The 14228-nt window shown below is 49.5% G+C and overlaps 1 protein-coding gene across 1 annotated transcript; it reads right to left on the minus strand.

Moving 5' to 3' along the window:
• Positions 1–12848: 12848 nt before the first annotated feature.
• Positions 12849–13841, minus strand: LOC128270382 (uncharacterized). Its single transcript, XM_053007781.1, has one exon. It carries the CDS (start codon positions 13839–13841, stop codon positions 12849–12851), a length of 993 nt encoding a protein of 330 aa, XP_052863741.1.
• Between the last annotated feature and the right edge of the window lie 387 nt (positions 13842–14228).

Here is a 14228-nt window from a genome sequence, read left to right on the forward strand (position 1 = left end):
AAACAGAATTCTTCGAACTGTTGATTAGAATATACCATTCAGATTTTAATCGAATTCAAATGTTGACTGCGTGGCAAAATAGGACAATAATTCTACAATAAGTTACATTGGTAGCAACACTTTGTTGTCTATTCGGAAACGTAAAAGAATAGACGGAACCAAACGTAAGTAGTTTAATGTTCCTCCGAAGGTCATTCGTTTATGACAGAAAACATAAAGTAATTTATGAAAAATCCACAAAGTTGTAGTACTCTCCGGATTTGATCTCGATCGATTATTATCTCATCTGTTCCTATAACTCAAGCGATAACTCTCAACAATAAAATTGAAATACGCTTGGGTAGTTATCGTGGGAATCTAGTCAAATTATGAAGGCATGGACTTATTGTACTTCAAACAAGGTCCACGTAGTAATTAATTTGTTGTTTCTTCCCTTTGTCCAGTTTCTAAGAATGTCACTTCTCATTTTCATAGAATCGATCGATTAAATATTGGAAGTAAGCAAAAAGTGCAACTGCCGAAGGGTTCTTTTAATTGACCGATGCATCTTCAAACTACTATCAGCTCCTTTTGGCTTCACGGACTGGAACAACGACGAGCACTAGCCCGTTGTTTTATCACTCAACAATGGAACACAAAGATAGAACAGGCATCAATTCACCCATTCAAAACACTTTCGCCCGAGCTTTCCGCTCGGTCCGTCAGAGGAAGACAACACTTTCCGAGAAACTTTAAACACTTTTTAGTCTGCTGCACGTAAACTTTCAGTACACACGATTCCTCTGCACTATCTCACGCTGGCTAGGGGCACGCAAACGCAGCAAAAAGTCGAACGGACATACCAAAGGCTTATGGTCCGCGAGCGCCACACGGCAGTGACAAAGAAAAAGATAATTTTAAATTAAATTAAACACAACTCTCCGCCGTTGTTGTTGTCCGCAATCGTTTGCCGTCCGTGCGCATCCTCGTCTGTTGGGAAACTTTTCCCTCCCGTTCATCGGTGGCCAATGGTTTCGCGATCGCCACTTCGCGGGCTGGCCATGGCCGGCGAAAGGATATCGGGTAACCCCAACCACAAAGGTTTACGTTTTCGTGGTCCCGGTGCCGGCCACGCGCGGATGCGATAACGGCTAAGCAACCCACCTAGACCACCAAGAAGGTCACCGACGCCGACGAATGGTTGGCCAGGACCTGTCACAATCGAAACAATCACCACAAGACTCTTCTGGGTTCACGGGGTTTTGTTCGAAGGAAACTCTTTAAGAAAAATTAAAATTTCCCTCCCAAGAACCAGTATGTTGGTGGGGCGGCGCTTATCAGACGAACCGGAAACGCACCGGGGCAAGGATGCGCCCGGGTAGGGTGTAAAACTTTTCAGACTGCCTGTCAACTTCGGTTCGCCTTCACAGCCGTGCGGCGGCGGCATCCCGACGGACCCCGGTCCGGTCACGCCCGCAAAGTACAGTGACCGGCAACGGCATGAACCGTTTGGCAAGTTTGCCGAAAGATCGCAAACTTTACGGAAACGCACCGGGATTCCGGGACTGGTACGATTCCTCGACGGCCACGATGCTGAAGTAGTGTGTGTGTGTACAAGTTTGACAATTCATTAGAGAGCTAGCATCTGCGGAGACCGGTGGCCGTCAAGCGTTTCCCACGAAGTTGGGCCAACTATTTAGCGCCGTGCCGCGAGCGCTTCCAGCATGATTTACGATTCCGGACCGTTATGTTTCGACGCGCGCTGGTGAAAGCGAAACTGCAGCTCGAAAAAAAAATGAAATTGGAAAAACTAGTCCCAACCCGCACAAAGGGGCGCACCAGCGTCCTTGCCGCGAATCGAACCAAAACTCGGCAACTCTAGGTATTAAGATAAATGGGGCTCATTTAAATGATAGATATATCCCCATTTCGCTCCTTGGGACGCGTTCGTGTAGCCATAAATTTGCGATGCGCACAAAAAATGAATCATTTACTTAGCCAGGAAAAGTGGAAGAAAAAGAACTTGCAGGCCCCGACCCGGTAATGGCACCCCGCAGGACGACCTGATTTCCTTCGATCCGGGTGCGCCGGGTGTCGATCCAGTTGTCACTACACCCTCATATGGGCAACGGAATTTGAATATTATATCGTTGTTATGGTTCATTGCGGATCCCAAATTGCCAGCCAGCCAGCCAACCCCCGATAAAAAGATAGAGCCTGGCCTGGCGTGCTGTCGCCATTTTTTGTGCGATCCCGACACCAGCCCAAGAACTCGACAACCGTCGCCATGTCGAGGGATTGAACGACGCCAACGACGTTCGCTGGGAGGTCACATTAAGGAGCATAATAGTTGACGTTGGGCGCCGGTTGCCTTTCTTTCTGAGGCCAAACAGGGTTCACGGGGGACGGGAGGCCGAGAAACATGTTCATTGTGATGTAAGGATCCGCCGCTTGGCGCTTTTTACTATTCTTTTTATTGCATATTTCAACTTGCAACTCCATCTTGCAACCCACAACGACTACAGGCATGATTATTTATGCGTTATCTTCATTCACTTTTCGTCCTGGGTCGGCTGCACCGGCCCGGCCCGGTCGGTCCTGGGCAGCGGTGTAGATGGCAGCGTGTAGATAGAACTTATCGGTGGTGATTGATTACGATACTCTTCGACGCCCTTTGATCGACGGGTAAGTCCCGTTCTGGAACATTTCCTCGTTCTGACGTGGCACGACGCCCTTCCCAACCTTTGCTTGTGTCGCAAAATAGAGCTGAATTTGTATCGTTTTTCAATATTATTTTCAGTCATAAACGAAAATTTACTTACTTTAGGACCACAATGAGTTGGTTTAAACTGAGTTTAAACTGAATGGACTTTAAACCGAGTTTTTTTAAAACTTCATCGTGTTCATAAGTATTTTTAATTTTCGTAGACAGAATAGTTGCATAGAAAGACAGTATATAACAAGTTCAGATATAAAAACCAACACGATCCATACTGAGAAGCTCCTTCATGATGATAGATTATTTTGATAAAAACCATTCTACATGAGTTTCGGAACCAGAAATCAACTAGTTTTAAATGTTGCCCCAAAACTGCCCACGCATCAGCTTCGCAATTGGTCCCTTCCGACTGAACTTTCTGGCCTGTTGCTTCGAATCGATCCCATTTCTTGGCATCCGGTCCGAACCATCAGGACACACACGCGCGCGCCTGCACGGCGATCCGTCAGGAAGGAAATGGTAATTCAATTTGTAGCACAAATCAAACTCCACCACGACGACTAATTCGATGCCGTGTGCGGGCGTCGTAGGTTGGGACGTTGGGCAGCCGCAGATACCACGTCCGGGGGCCGGCTCGCCGTTTAATACGACGAAATTACATTATGAAGTAAACAAAAGGAATCCCCACCGATTTGCAACACACAGCGGATACGGCATTCGGCTGGTATTTCATTTCGGCCCGTGCTTCGTCCTTGCACACGTCCTCGGACCCGGACGGTTATTGTGGGCCCGTCCAGTTCCGAAGCGCCCCCCCTTCACTGCTGTTTGCCGTTGTTGTTGAAGGAATGCATTGTTTGCCCCTTATGCCGGGCGGATGGCCCACCGGATGCCACGGGTCGATGGCAAGACAATGGACGAATCAAATCAAATCATAAAAATGAAATCCGAATCATAGTTGGCGTACCGGGACGACTCCGGCTGCCGGATGATGGGAGCGGGTTCGTTCGGTGCGCCCCCTACCTTCGCCCCAGCCCTTTTGTCTACGGGCGGATGGTTGTGTCATTTCGCATTTCCTTCTGGGATTATCCTTCCGCCGCGCTGGCCACTCCGATATCCGGACGGCCTTGCTGGAGTTTTCGGCAGGCCGGCTATTGTTTCCGTGGCGCCCTATCGCTGGCGATGGCATGACGAATCACGGGACCAAATCTGGGGACAACTGTCACGCGCGGTGCGGCGAGCTGTCAAACGGCGAAAGTGTGGTTTCACTTTCGACCATCGCCCACTGAAGGCCCACTCGCTGTGATTAAGAAGCCAAGGGCTGGGATGGTAGTGGCGGCAGTGTCCTGGGCCACTGCGGCATTCGATAATGCAAATAAATATGAATTATTGTACGCAATTCGGCTAAAGTGCCGTTGCCCGTTGATTGCCACTCAATGGCGGCCATCAAAATCTGTCTCCAGTTTACACTGCACCGTTTAAGACGCGTTTGCTTCTGACGTCTGGCACCGAGACCGCTTTCGAGCCATATCGGTTACCGGAGTCAAGGCTGCGGTTAATACGTCCTTTAGAATCGGTGGAATATATTACCAAAGTGACAGGCGATGATATTTTCTAATAACATTCATTGCTTCGAGAATATCCAGAATACGGACGTGCTTTAATTGTTTGACGTATTCCAAAAGTGAGTCAACTGCGACGTTTTGGGTACCAGAACTATGCAAACCTCTACGAAGACCCATTCAGTTGATTGATTGAAAGTGCTCGCCGTCAAGTGCGTATCGGTTCCACACCCTCGGTTCCCTCAAGAGCGGCGATTGTTGACGTTGTGTTTTATTTTACCACCACTTTCGAAACCGTCACCGTGAAATTGCCGGGCCCCGAAGGCGCAGCAACAGTGCGCCCGTAGCGGGTGGCATAATCGAGTCACCAACCAACCGAACCGTAACAGATGTGCCCTGGGCGCCCGAAAGCTGTGCAGGATGCGGCGATACCGCGGCGAACCTCTCGAAGGAGTTCCTCCGAAAGGCAGGAGCAGAAAAAAATATGAATAATAATCATTAATATAAGGGTTTTAATTAAAACCATCGGCCATTCGACCTTGCTCCGAGGTTGGCCTACCTTGCAGGCGCACCGCCAGTCACTGCGGCCAGTGCGATTTGTTGATCCGGATACTCTCAATTGAATAATTATGTTAATTTCTACACTACGGCCCAAGCATCTCCCGAGCCGACTAAGAGGCGCACGTTCCGCTGGACGAAATGTCGTCCGAGGTCCGCCTCCGAGGTTCCTTCGGGCGCTTCCTTAACCCGTTATGGCTGCGTAATAGTTATTGTTATGACTAAATTCCCGGCGGAGCATTGCGGCCAACAGGCGGCTCGGGCGGCACATTTTTGGCAACGCATAATTATGGGCGTCTTTAAGCTTAATCGCTCTAAACCGCCACCACCAAGTTCAAACGGGGCGGGCCCCAGCGGAATGTCGACCCAATCGTTTACCCACAAAACACGGACGACACGGCAGCCATAATGAGTCCTCGAGGTAATATATGGAACTCCGGTGAGGACGTTCCCCTGTGGCGCTGACCCGTTCCTTGCGTCCGCGTTCCCGAGCACTGTTTAATGTATTCAATTCATTAAAAATGCCACCCCTAGTTATCCTAGCTCTCTAAACAACTCCCAGGCTCGAGAGGAAAAAACATCCCGACCCCACCCGGCCACTAGAGCATATGCTTCGGTTGTAGCGGTTATCCCGACTCGAGTCCCCACGTTTTACAGCAAGCCTAGTCTGAAGTTCCCTACATCGTCACTGACCGACGGTCGGAACGGGCAGCATCCGCTGAATACAAATTCGAATCGGAATCCTTTCGAGGAGGCTACACAGGGCACGTCGGCAGATTAGCGCAGGCCCCGGCAGGCCAAGGATACCAAGCCTGCGATACACGCGAGAGCATAAATGGACTGCATCATGAATACATAATGCTAACGATTGGATGACTTTTTATCAACCAACCATCCGTCGGGAGATAAAGAAACGTCCATCCAGCGCCCCATCATCCATCATCGTCAACCGGAGGGCCGGACCGCCGGTACGCAGAACTCCAGCAGCCCGTGGGGTGTGTGTGTCCTGTAAACAAATTTTCGACCCAATCTCAGCGCCGATGTATCGATTTCGTCGCGTCGTGCAAGCTGCGTCCATTTTCCCGGAACGGAAAACGAGGAAATATGTAATTTTCGTCAAATTATCTTCGCATTTGGGATTTGCAAGCACAATTCTTGCCGCAATTCAGGCGCACCCTCGGTTCGGACGAAAAAAAACACACGGTACCAGCAGCAGCGGTGACCCCATAAACCGGCGTTGATTAGGTCCGATCGAGCATACCGAGGGTCAAATGAGGTTTTGTGCCGGTACAAATCGATTGTTAATGGCCGGGCCAGGAACAGTGTCCAGCGCCGGGGGCGATTTGAGGGCGAGTCCCGGTCCAATCATCGCCCGCAGCTCTTGTCGGCCATCATTTGAATGACAATAGCGCAGTGTCGCAGTTGCCGCTGCTCGACCCAGACGGGCGGACGGCTAAATTCTTTGTAACGCCAATCGAGGCCATCTCGTAAGCTGCCCCGTACACGTACACCTCCATTAGCCGCCCCTAGGATTGGGGCACCCCACGAAGAACTGCTCAATTACGGCGCCGTGCGCAACTAGCTCGACATCCATAAAACTAGCACTTAAAGTCGCGCCCGCCGGTCGCAGTCGCGTTTGCATTTCGGAAAAGGATTCGGCACCGAAACAGATTCGTATCGCTGGGCCACCCTGGAGTGTGGAGTGGCGAGGGCAAAATAATCCGATTAATTACCGTCGTGTCGGAGAGTCTGGCGAGCGGCACCCGGGAATCCTAAGTAACGGCCAGCGGACACGTAAAATTTATAAAATCACGCCATTAAGTCAAAACTGCGCTAACCCCATCGTGGGTCATCGCACGGTGGCCGGGTTCCGTCACCGTCACCCAACCTGGGGATGAGCAACGACTTCCCGGCTGCAAGTGGCTGCCGCCGACCGAGAGGTAATAAAAATGGCTGCCCGAAAAAAAGAACGGCAACGCCCTTGGGCCAGCTGGCGATAATTCGTGGTGGCCCGTGGACTAATGCACTCCATCCTTGGGTGGACGAGTTGGGCGGACGAAACTTTCAATTTTTATAGCATAGCGTCCAGGCGACGCGCAAGCAAACATGCTGGTGCGGGTTTCGCTGCTTTTTATACATCTGCCGGTCGCTGTGCAAACATAGTACACCTCCGGCGGGCTCCGGAGTCCATATGGTGGCCGGTAGCGTAATAACCGTTACTGTAAAGTGTGGCCCCAGATTGTGCACCGGGCCGTTGTGGCCAACGTTCTAGTGCTTCTTCACTGGAAAGGCTGAACTCCACAGAGCGGTAACTCCAGCTAATTGCTCACTTAAAATGTTAGTTTATTTTAGACTAAGAACTGCGACTACTGCCGAGAAGATGTGCCGCACTTGGAAAGGATTTGTAAATAAGTCTATAAGTCAGCATCTTGTGGATTAGTGTCCGTTCCCAACAAACAAACTGACACTGGTGCAGTATATCTGATCCTCGGACAAAAACTATGATGGAGAGGGCAGAGCGAACAAATCAATTTTAATCAAACGCTTTATGAGCTTGTTTTCAACTTCGCCCGTGGACACGGGTTCCCCTGGCGCATCGGATAGGTCTGCGGTTTTACCGCCAAAAACCGAACGTTGGCCACCGAACCGTCACTAGAACAAACCATCCAATTATAAACATATCAGGGCTAATAAATGAACACAGATAACACCGCCCGATAGGCATCGCATGCCAAGGAAGCATAATCCAGCATGACTACCAGTGCTCCATGGGTCCCGTCGTGGAGACACCGAACGAACTGCGAACGACCGCGAACAACTCCAAGCCACTCCGCCGACTCCAAGATCTACGACGGCGCCAAAGCTCGAAACCGGGACACCGAACCGAAAGGAAAGTTTTCATGCCGTGGCGAAAGTAGGATACTCAACAGGTGAATCGCGGGCTCCGCAGTGGATAATCCTCCTGGGCGCGACGTCGCACCACCAACAGTTTCTCGCTGCTGCTTAGAATCTCACACCTCAACGAGTGCTGGCGCACCATAAAGTACAACCATCCAACCACCCCAGGGCCACCAGGTGGACGCTCGGAAGGATAATAAAATGACTTGTAAATTTCACACGAAAATTTTTAACGCTCCATCTGTCCCGCTCCAGATCTCCGCGAGTCCGATGCCAACTCGCCACGCGATGTTTGCCTTTGCGCCGGTGGCCCCCCCTCCGACGGTGTTGCTACTCGCGAGTCCTGGGCGCTGTAATTGAACCGTAAAAGTCGTAGAAATTAAGCTAAATTACGATCAAAGCAAACGATACGGTCGCGGGGCTTGGTTGTTGCCACTGAACACCGCCAAACATTTGCCAGTCGCAATCGCGAGGCCGACCGTCTTTCCGTTTGTCTTTCTTTAGTGGCGCTTTAAGCAACTAATGAGACTTTAAACTTCGCGCGTTTCGTTTCGGGTGCCTCTAGGGTGCCGAATGTGGATGAGAAAGTTGCCGTCCGACGATCGGTTAAGGCATAAATTCAACACTCTAAAGTGAGCCAATTTCGCAAAGAGTGGCTGGTGGACTTGTGCACGCATGTAACTGACTTGCTGTGTAACATTGTTGACCGTTTCTTATTACGGTGCTTTACATCTTTTGTTTCGATTTTCGAAGAACGATTTTCATTTCAGCGGATTCGACAATGTCCTTCCACAGGGTAAATAGATCCGATTCAAAATAAGTGCGAAAAGTCCAAAAGTATCTATTCGAAACCAACGTTAATGTTTATTTGTTAAAAGTATTGTTTCATTGGTGTGATGTAATGCGTTTTCGAAAGTTTTTATTCTTCAACCAACAACAATAATACCCATGATCTTGATTTTTTCGATCGCTCTCTATGCAGTCTCTGATCCACCAAATATTCATTTGTGATCAAGAAGATGGAAAGTTGGTTGAAATTAAATGAAAATACAAGGCAGAATTTTATCCAATTAAAAAGATAATAATATTTTTATACTATTTTCACATTGTATTCAAATTATACAGAATATGCAATCGAATTAAATGTAAATGTAGCCATTTCAAATGTAATGTATCTCGGCCCAGTTTTGGACGTCGTTATGGGAATTTTCCGGCATGGGAATACAGTAAAAAGTTAAAAGTACAGGGATAACACGATCGTAAAATTAGTGCATCCCAAAACAACGTCATAAAATAGTCGCACCATCGCCCCTCGCGAATATGCGTCCTTTTTCGATAGCGCTGCATACCCGGGTTTGCGGTTGTGTCATATCTACTCCAGAACCGGCCAGAAGGCCATACCTACCGGACCAGCCTACCACCGGAATCACCGTGCCTCTCGATCCGTTCCGACTCGGTTTTATGATCCCAGGAGATTATTATTATTATTCAATTGTCTTCGTATTACCGGAACCACCGCATATCTATTTTTTAAAGGTTTTCCAGCCATTTTATGACCGCAACGAGGAGTTCCGGTTCCCAGCGATAGTTGCCATAGTTCCCCGTACGACCTAAAAAAAACGGCATCGCGCAAACTTTTCCCTCCAGACGATGCCAATAAAACATCCCAAAACGAACTCCCGGATGCGTGATGGAAGGATTTTCGTTTTTTTTCGGGGGGGTTGCAAACAGTAAACGGTAACATTGGACAAATTTACGATCGATGAACTTCCTCACTTCATATGGACACTCCATTAGAACGGTTACAACGTAACGGGACGTTTTTATGACCATTACAGCATTTCTCTGGAAGGGCATTAGTTGGGTTGAAACATGCGTGTAATACTAAAACAATGCGAGCTTTGGACGCTAGAAACATTATTATTCCTACACTGATTATTAATTTAAATTTTGTTTTGTTCACTAATGAAAGATTCTATTTGAGAATGTATTGTCGATGCACCATCTAACAAAGCAATAGTAAATTCACTCACAGGTTCAGTATAAGACCCGCAGTGGCATCGGCAAGCCAATATTTGTTATTTGTTATTTATTAGAATCATCCTACGGGCCAGCAGGCTTAATAGGAGAATATATAAAATAAGGTACAAATTTCGCTTAAAGCTAAACATACTTGGACGTCACAGATTGTAGAATCACAAATCAGACGCAAACGCAACCGAACGAATATGCTGACGAAACACGCTTACAGATTGGTCAAAGTCGTAACAATGGTACACCTGATTGAACCTGGTTGACATGAAGTTTAAAGGGCTAAACTGCCCGAATCTGGTCGCCTGCGTTGGCACAGTCAGAAACGAGTAATTCCTTAGAACTCTCGACGGCGCAGAAATGTTGAGTAAAGAGAGAAGCACCGGAGAGTCAATGTTGTGACTGATGAGGCTAGCCACAAAACAACATTGAGCTATGGCCCGCCTATCATCGAGCCTCTCAAGGCCAAGGAGGAGGCAACGCGTACGATATGGTGGGAGTTGCCCTGACGCGCACCAATTAACTTTCCTTAAGGCAAATCTGGTAAACTTTTTCTGAATACGCTCGATTCGCTCACTCCAGCAGGCAGAGAACGGACACCAGACAACACTTGAATATTCGACAGTAGACCTAACTATACTGCAGTACAGTGCCTTAATACATTGGATATCGTGGAAATCGTTAGCGATTTTGAATAGCAGTCCTAGCTGCCTATTGGCCTGCGCAATGACGTGCTCGTAGTGTTCTATGAAGCTAAGTTTGTCGTCGAGTAGGATTCCCAGATCCCGAACACAGCTAGTGCGCTCAATTAATGCCCCGCGGATGGTGTATGGGTGCAGTAGAGGTTGGCGGGAGCGACTGAAGCTGATCGCATTGCACTTGGCGATGTTCAACTCCAGATGATTTAGTGCGCACCAGCTGGTGAACGAATCGAGATCAGCTTGGAGATCAGTGCAATCAGCGGGGTTTCTGATAATGGCGTAGAGTTTCACGTCGTCAGCGTACATAATAAATCTTGACTCGTGCAGCACGTATTGTAGGTCGTTGACAAACACAATGAATAGAAGAGGTCCAAGGTTACTCCCTTGCGGTACGCCGGAAGTGCCAGGAAAACATTTAGAGAAGCAGGATGATACCTTGACTTTGTATGTACGACCGGTTAGGAAGGAGCGTATCCACTGACTTAGAGCCGGGGAAAGTCCCAGTTTTGTTAGCTTCGCGATTAGGATGTCATGTGAGACACGATCAAAGGCCGCTTTCAAATCAGTATATACCGCGTCAATTTGCAGTCCCACGTCCATTGCGGTCTTGCATTTCGTCACAAATTCGGTGAGAGCGGATGTGGTGGATCTCTTGGGAAGAAACCCATGTTGGTTAGGACTTAAGACCGATCGCAGCCTCAGAAGCATTTCCTCATGCACTAGCATTTCAAATATTTTGGAGCAGGCGCAGAGTGACGTAATACCGCGATAGTTTGCCGCGTTCTGTTTGTTGCCCTTCTTAAAAATTGGTACCATGTGGGCTATTTTCCATGCAGCCGGGAAGGCATGAGATCGTATAGATGCATTGAAAATCGCCGACAAGACTGGAGCGACGGATTCGCGGCATTGTTTCAAGATGATGGGAGGGATGCCATCTGGTCCTGGGGAATACGACGGCTTCAGTCTGTCTAATGCCTTAACCACAGAGGGGACGCTAAAGGCGTGGATGGTGTCGAATTGTAGTTGTCCATGAGGAACATTTTTGACTGAACGGGCAATTGCAGCCGGATCGGTTACCGTTGGCCCGAATGCACTACAGAAACGAGTCGCAAATAGATCAGCCACCTCTTGGTGACCGTGTACAGTGACGTCGTTGAAGGACATCGTCGTTGGCGTTGGGGAGGATTTCCTCAAGTTGTTCACGTGTCTCCAGAATGTCTTTGGCTTCCTTCTCAAGTTGTACTGCACACCCCGGAGGTGCTTGTGGTACAGAAAGCGGTTGTACGATTGATACAAACCGCTAATATAGCGTAGCGATTGGTGATTCGTTGTGGAACGTTGTTGCTTGAAGTGTCGTAGCGCGAGTCTCTTTAGTCGCTTCAGGAGCTTCAGATGCGTGTTTGACCACGGAGGGGTGCTCGGTGGCCGTGCCAAAGGGGTGCAGGTTCTAATGGCTGATGTCAGGTGGTCGGTAAAACAGCGGACTGCATCGTCAAGTGAGATGTTTCCCACTAATAAAGTGGTAATGTCAAAGTTGTTGATCATGGTTCGCAGTTGCTCGAAATCGGTACGTTTGAAGTTGAGTCCAAGAGTAGAGTTAAGCCGACCAGTCCTGTTTGGCACACGGGTTGAAGCCAGCGATGGGACCTGCGCTGGGCTGTTCAGGTTCGGGTGGATGTTGACTAGCAGTGCCGGGTGATGAACGTCGCATGGGAGAAGCGCTGTTGGGGACTCATCAACCTGCGTTTCATTATCAAGTTCTTCGTTGACCAGGACCAAATCCAGCATGCGTGAGCGAGCATTCAGTGTCGTGTTTTTCTGCACCAGTCCATGTAGACTCAGAAGGTCGCGAAATTGGTGGTTGCAGAAGCCCTGCGGACCTACCGGCTGATTGAAATCGCCAACTAGTAGCAGACGATCACCCAGCTTCGACTGCTCCAGAAAGTCGCCAATAGTCGCACTCAAAGCATCTAGCACCGTGGGCGATGTGCAAAATACAGGTGGTAGATAGACAGCTCCAAAGATGCATTTCATACCGGCGTGCTGAATCTGGAGCCAGAGCTGTTCCAGTGACGTTGCGCGGGAGCGTAATTCATGAGCGATGATCGATGAGGCGACGGCAACAAGAACGCCGCCGCCACGACGCTTATCACTGGTCAGGGAATTGCGATCGCAACGGAAAACAGTATAGTCAGTAGAGGCGAAGAGAGACGAAGGGATTGCCGGATCCAGCCAGGTCTCAGTGAGGGCAATAATGTCGTACTCGTTCTCCGTGATCGATAACCGGAGAGCGTCGAGCTTGGTACGCACACCACGGACATTTTGATAATATATATTAAGTTGCGGGCGCTCACGAGAGTCATCACAAGTCTGGCGGCGTGGTGCATTGCATTCGCTGGTCAGTCAGACATTTATATCGTCGTTACTATTCGAGGCGCTGTCCGGACGGGGCCTTTTGCACCGATTGGTGGGCGAGCCGAACGATCGGTTGCCAAAACGTAGTGCCATTGCAGAGAAACGGGGCGGCGTCAACGATTTTGCCATGGAACTCAGGTTGGTGAAACACATCTGATCCGGGACGGGAGATGACGTCAACCCGGACGCAGGTATGTTGGGTCGGGGCTTGCTAACAAACTCACGGAAGCTGACACCAGCCGGCCACGTCGCCGGATCGAGTGCTTTTTCTCTCAAGGCCGGAGGTAAGCCGACCTTGAAAGAGAGAAACGAGACAGATGCGATGTCACGGTCTCTCGCAAGCAGCCTCCTGATAACAACATCCGTGTCACCAACACACTGACACACCATGTCAGAAACCTGCGCGTCGGTAGTGTCCGTCGACAGACGCGAAATGAAGAGCCACAGCCTGGGTTGGGGTGCAGGGACAGTCTTAATTAGTTGCTTCGGCGCAGTACCGACGACAAGCGGAGGCTTAAGTGAAGCCGCGGTGGCTTCGTGGCGGCGGTCAGGCAACGTGCGTTCTTTGGTCACGGCAGCGTATGAGGTGTCGGTTGTCGCACCGGCATGCAAGGCATCAGTACGGCGATCGGCGACGGCGACAGGAGAGCGAGACGACTCTACCAGGCGAGAGAACCGGCGATCGAACTCAGCCAGAATGTCGCTCTTCAACCGATCAAACATGGGGTCCAACCCACGCAGAACAACACTCTTCATCCGCATAGCGCCGTCCTCCAACATGACCGAGCAGCTGGGGCAAACCCACAAAAGCTGCGGGTTGCGGAACAGCTCTTTGCGGCATGTCTGCGGCAATCCCAGGCACTTGCCGTGAAACGCGTCGTTGCAGAATCCGGCACAATGGTACGCGACATCGTCCGCGCCAAGGGTTCCCCGGCACGCCGAACAGGTATTAGTCGTAGTGATGTCCGTGGTATCAGTCATGGCGATAGTGATGGTGTCGAGGAAGTGATGAGTGACGTCGGTGAGTGGGAAGTGTTGGTGTTGAGTGCCCGGACGGCGACAATGGCGATCAGCTGACCGAAAAATCGACCAACACAAGCGGGGACAAAAGTTCAGTGAACGAAATGACGCCAAAACAATTTTGCGAAAAAAAACACACACGACCGACGCGACCGCAGAAACAAAAGATTCCAGTTATACACCTGGCAATCACGAACAGGACAAAACGAAAAAACGTCAACGAACGGCGCGAGGACACATAGAAATTTGAGAATTAAAACAGTGCAACGGATGCACGTCCGAACGATCCAAGTGACAGTAAAAAAAATTGACATGACAAAATTGACATTGAAATTGACAGAAATTGAA

This window comes from Anopheles cruzii, chromosome 3 (genome assembly GCF_943734635.1).
Source record: "Anopheles cruzii chromosome 3, idAnoCruzAS_RS32_06, whole genome shotgun sequence".
NCBI lineage: Eukaryota > Metazoa > Arthropoda > Insecta > Diptera > Culicidae > Anopheles > Anopheles cruzii.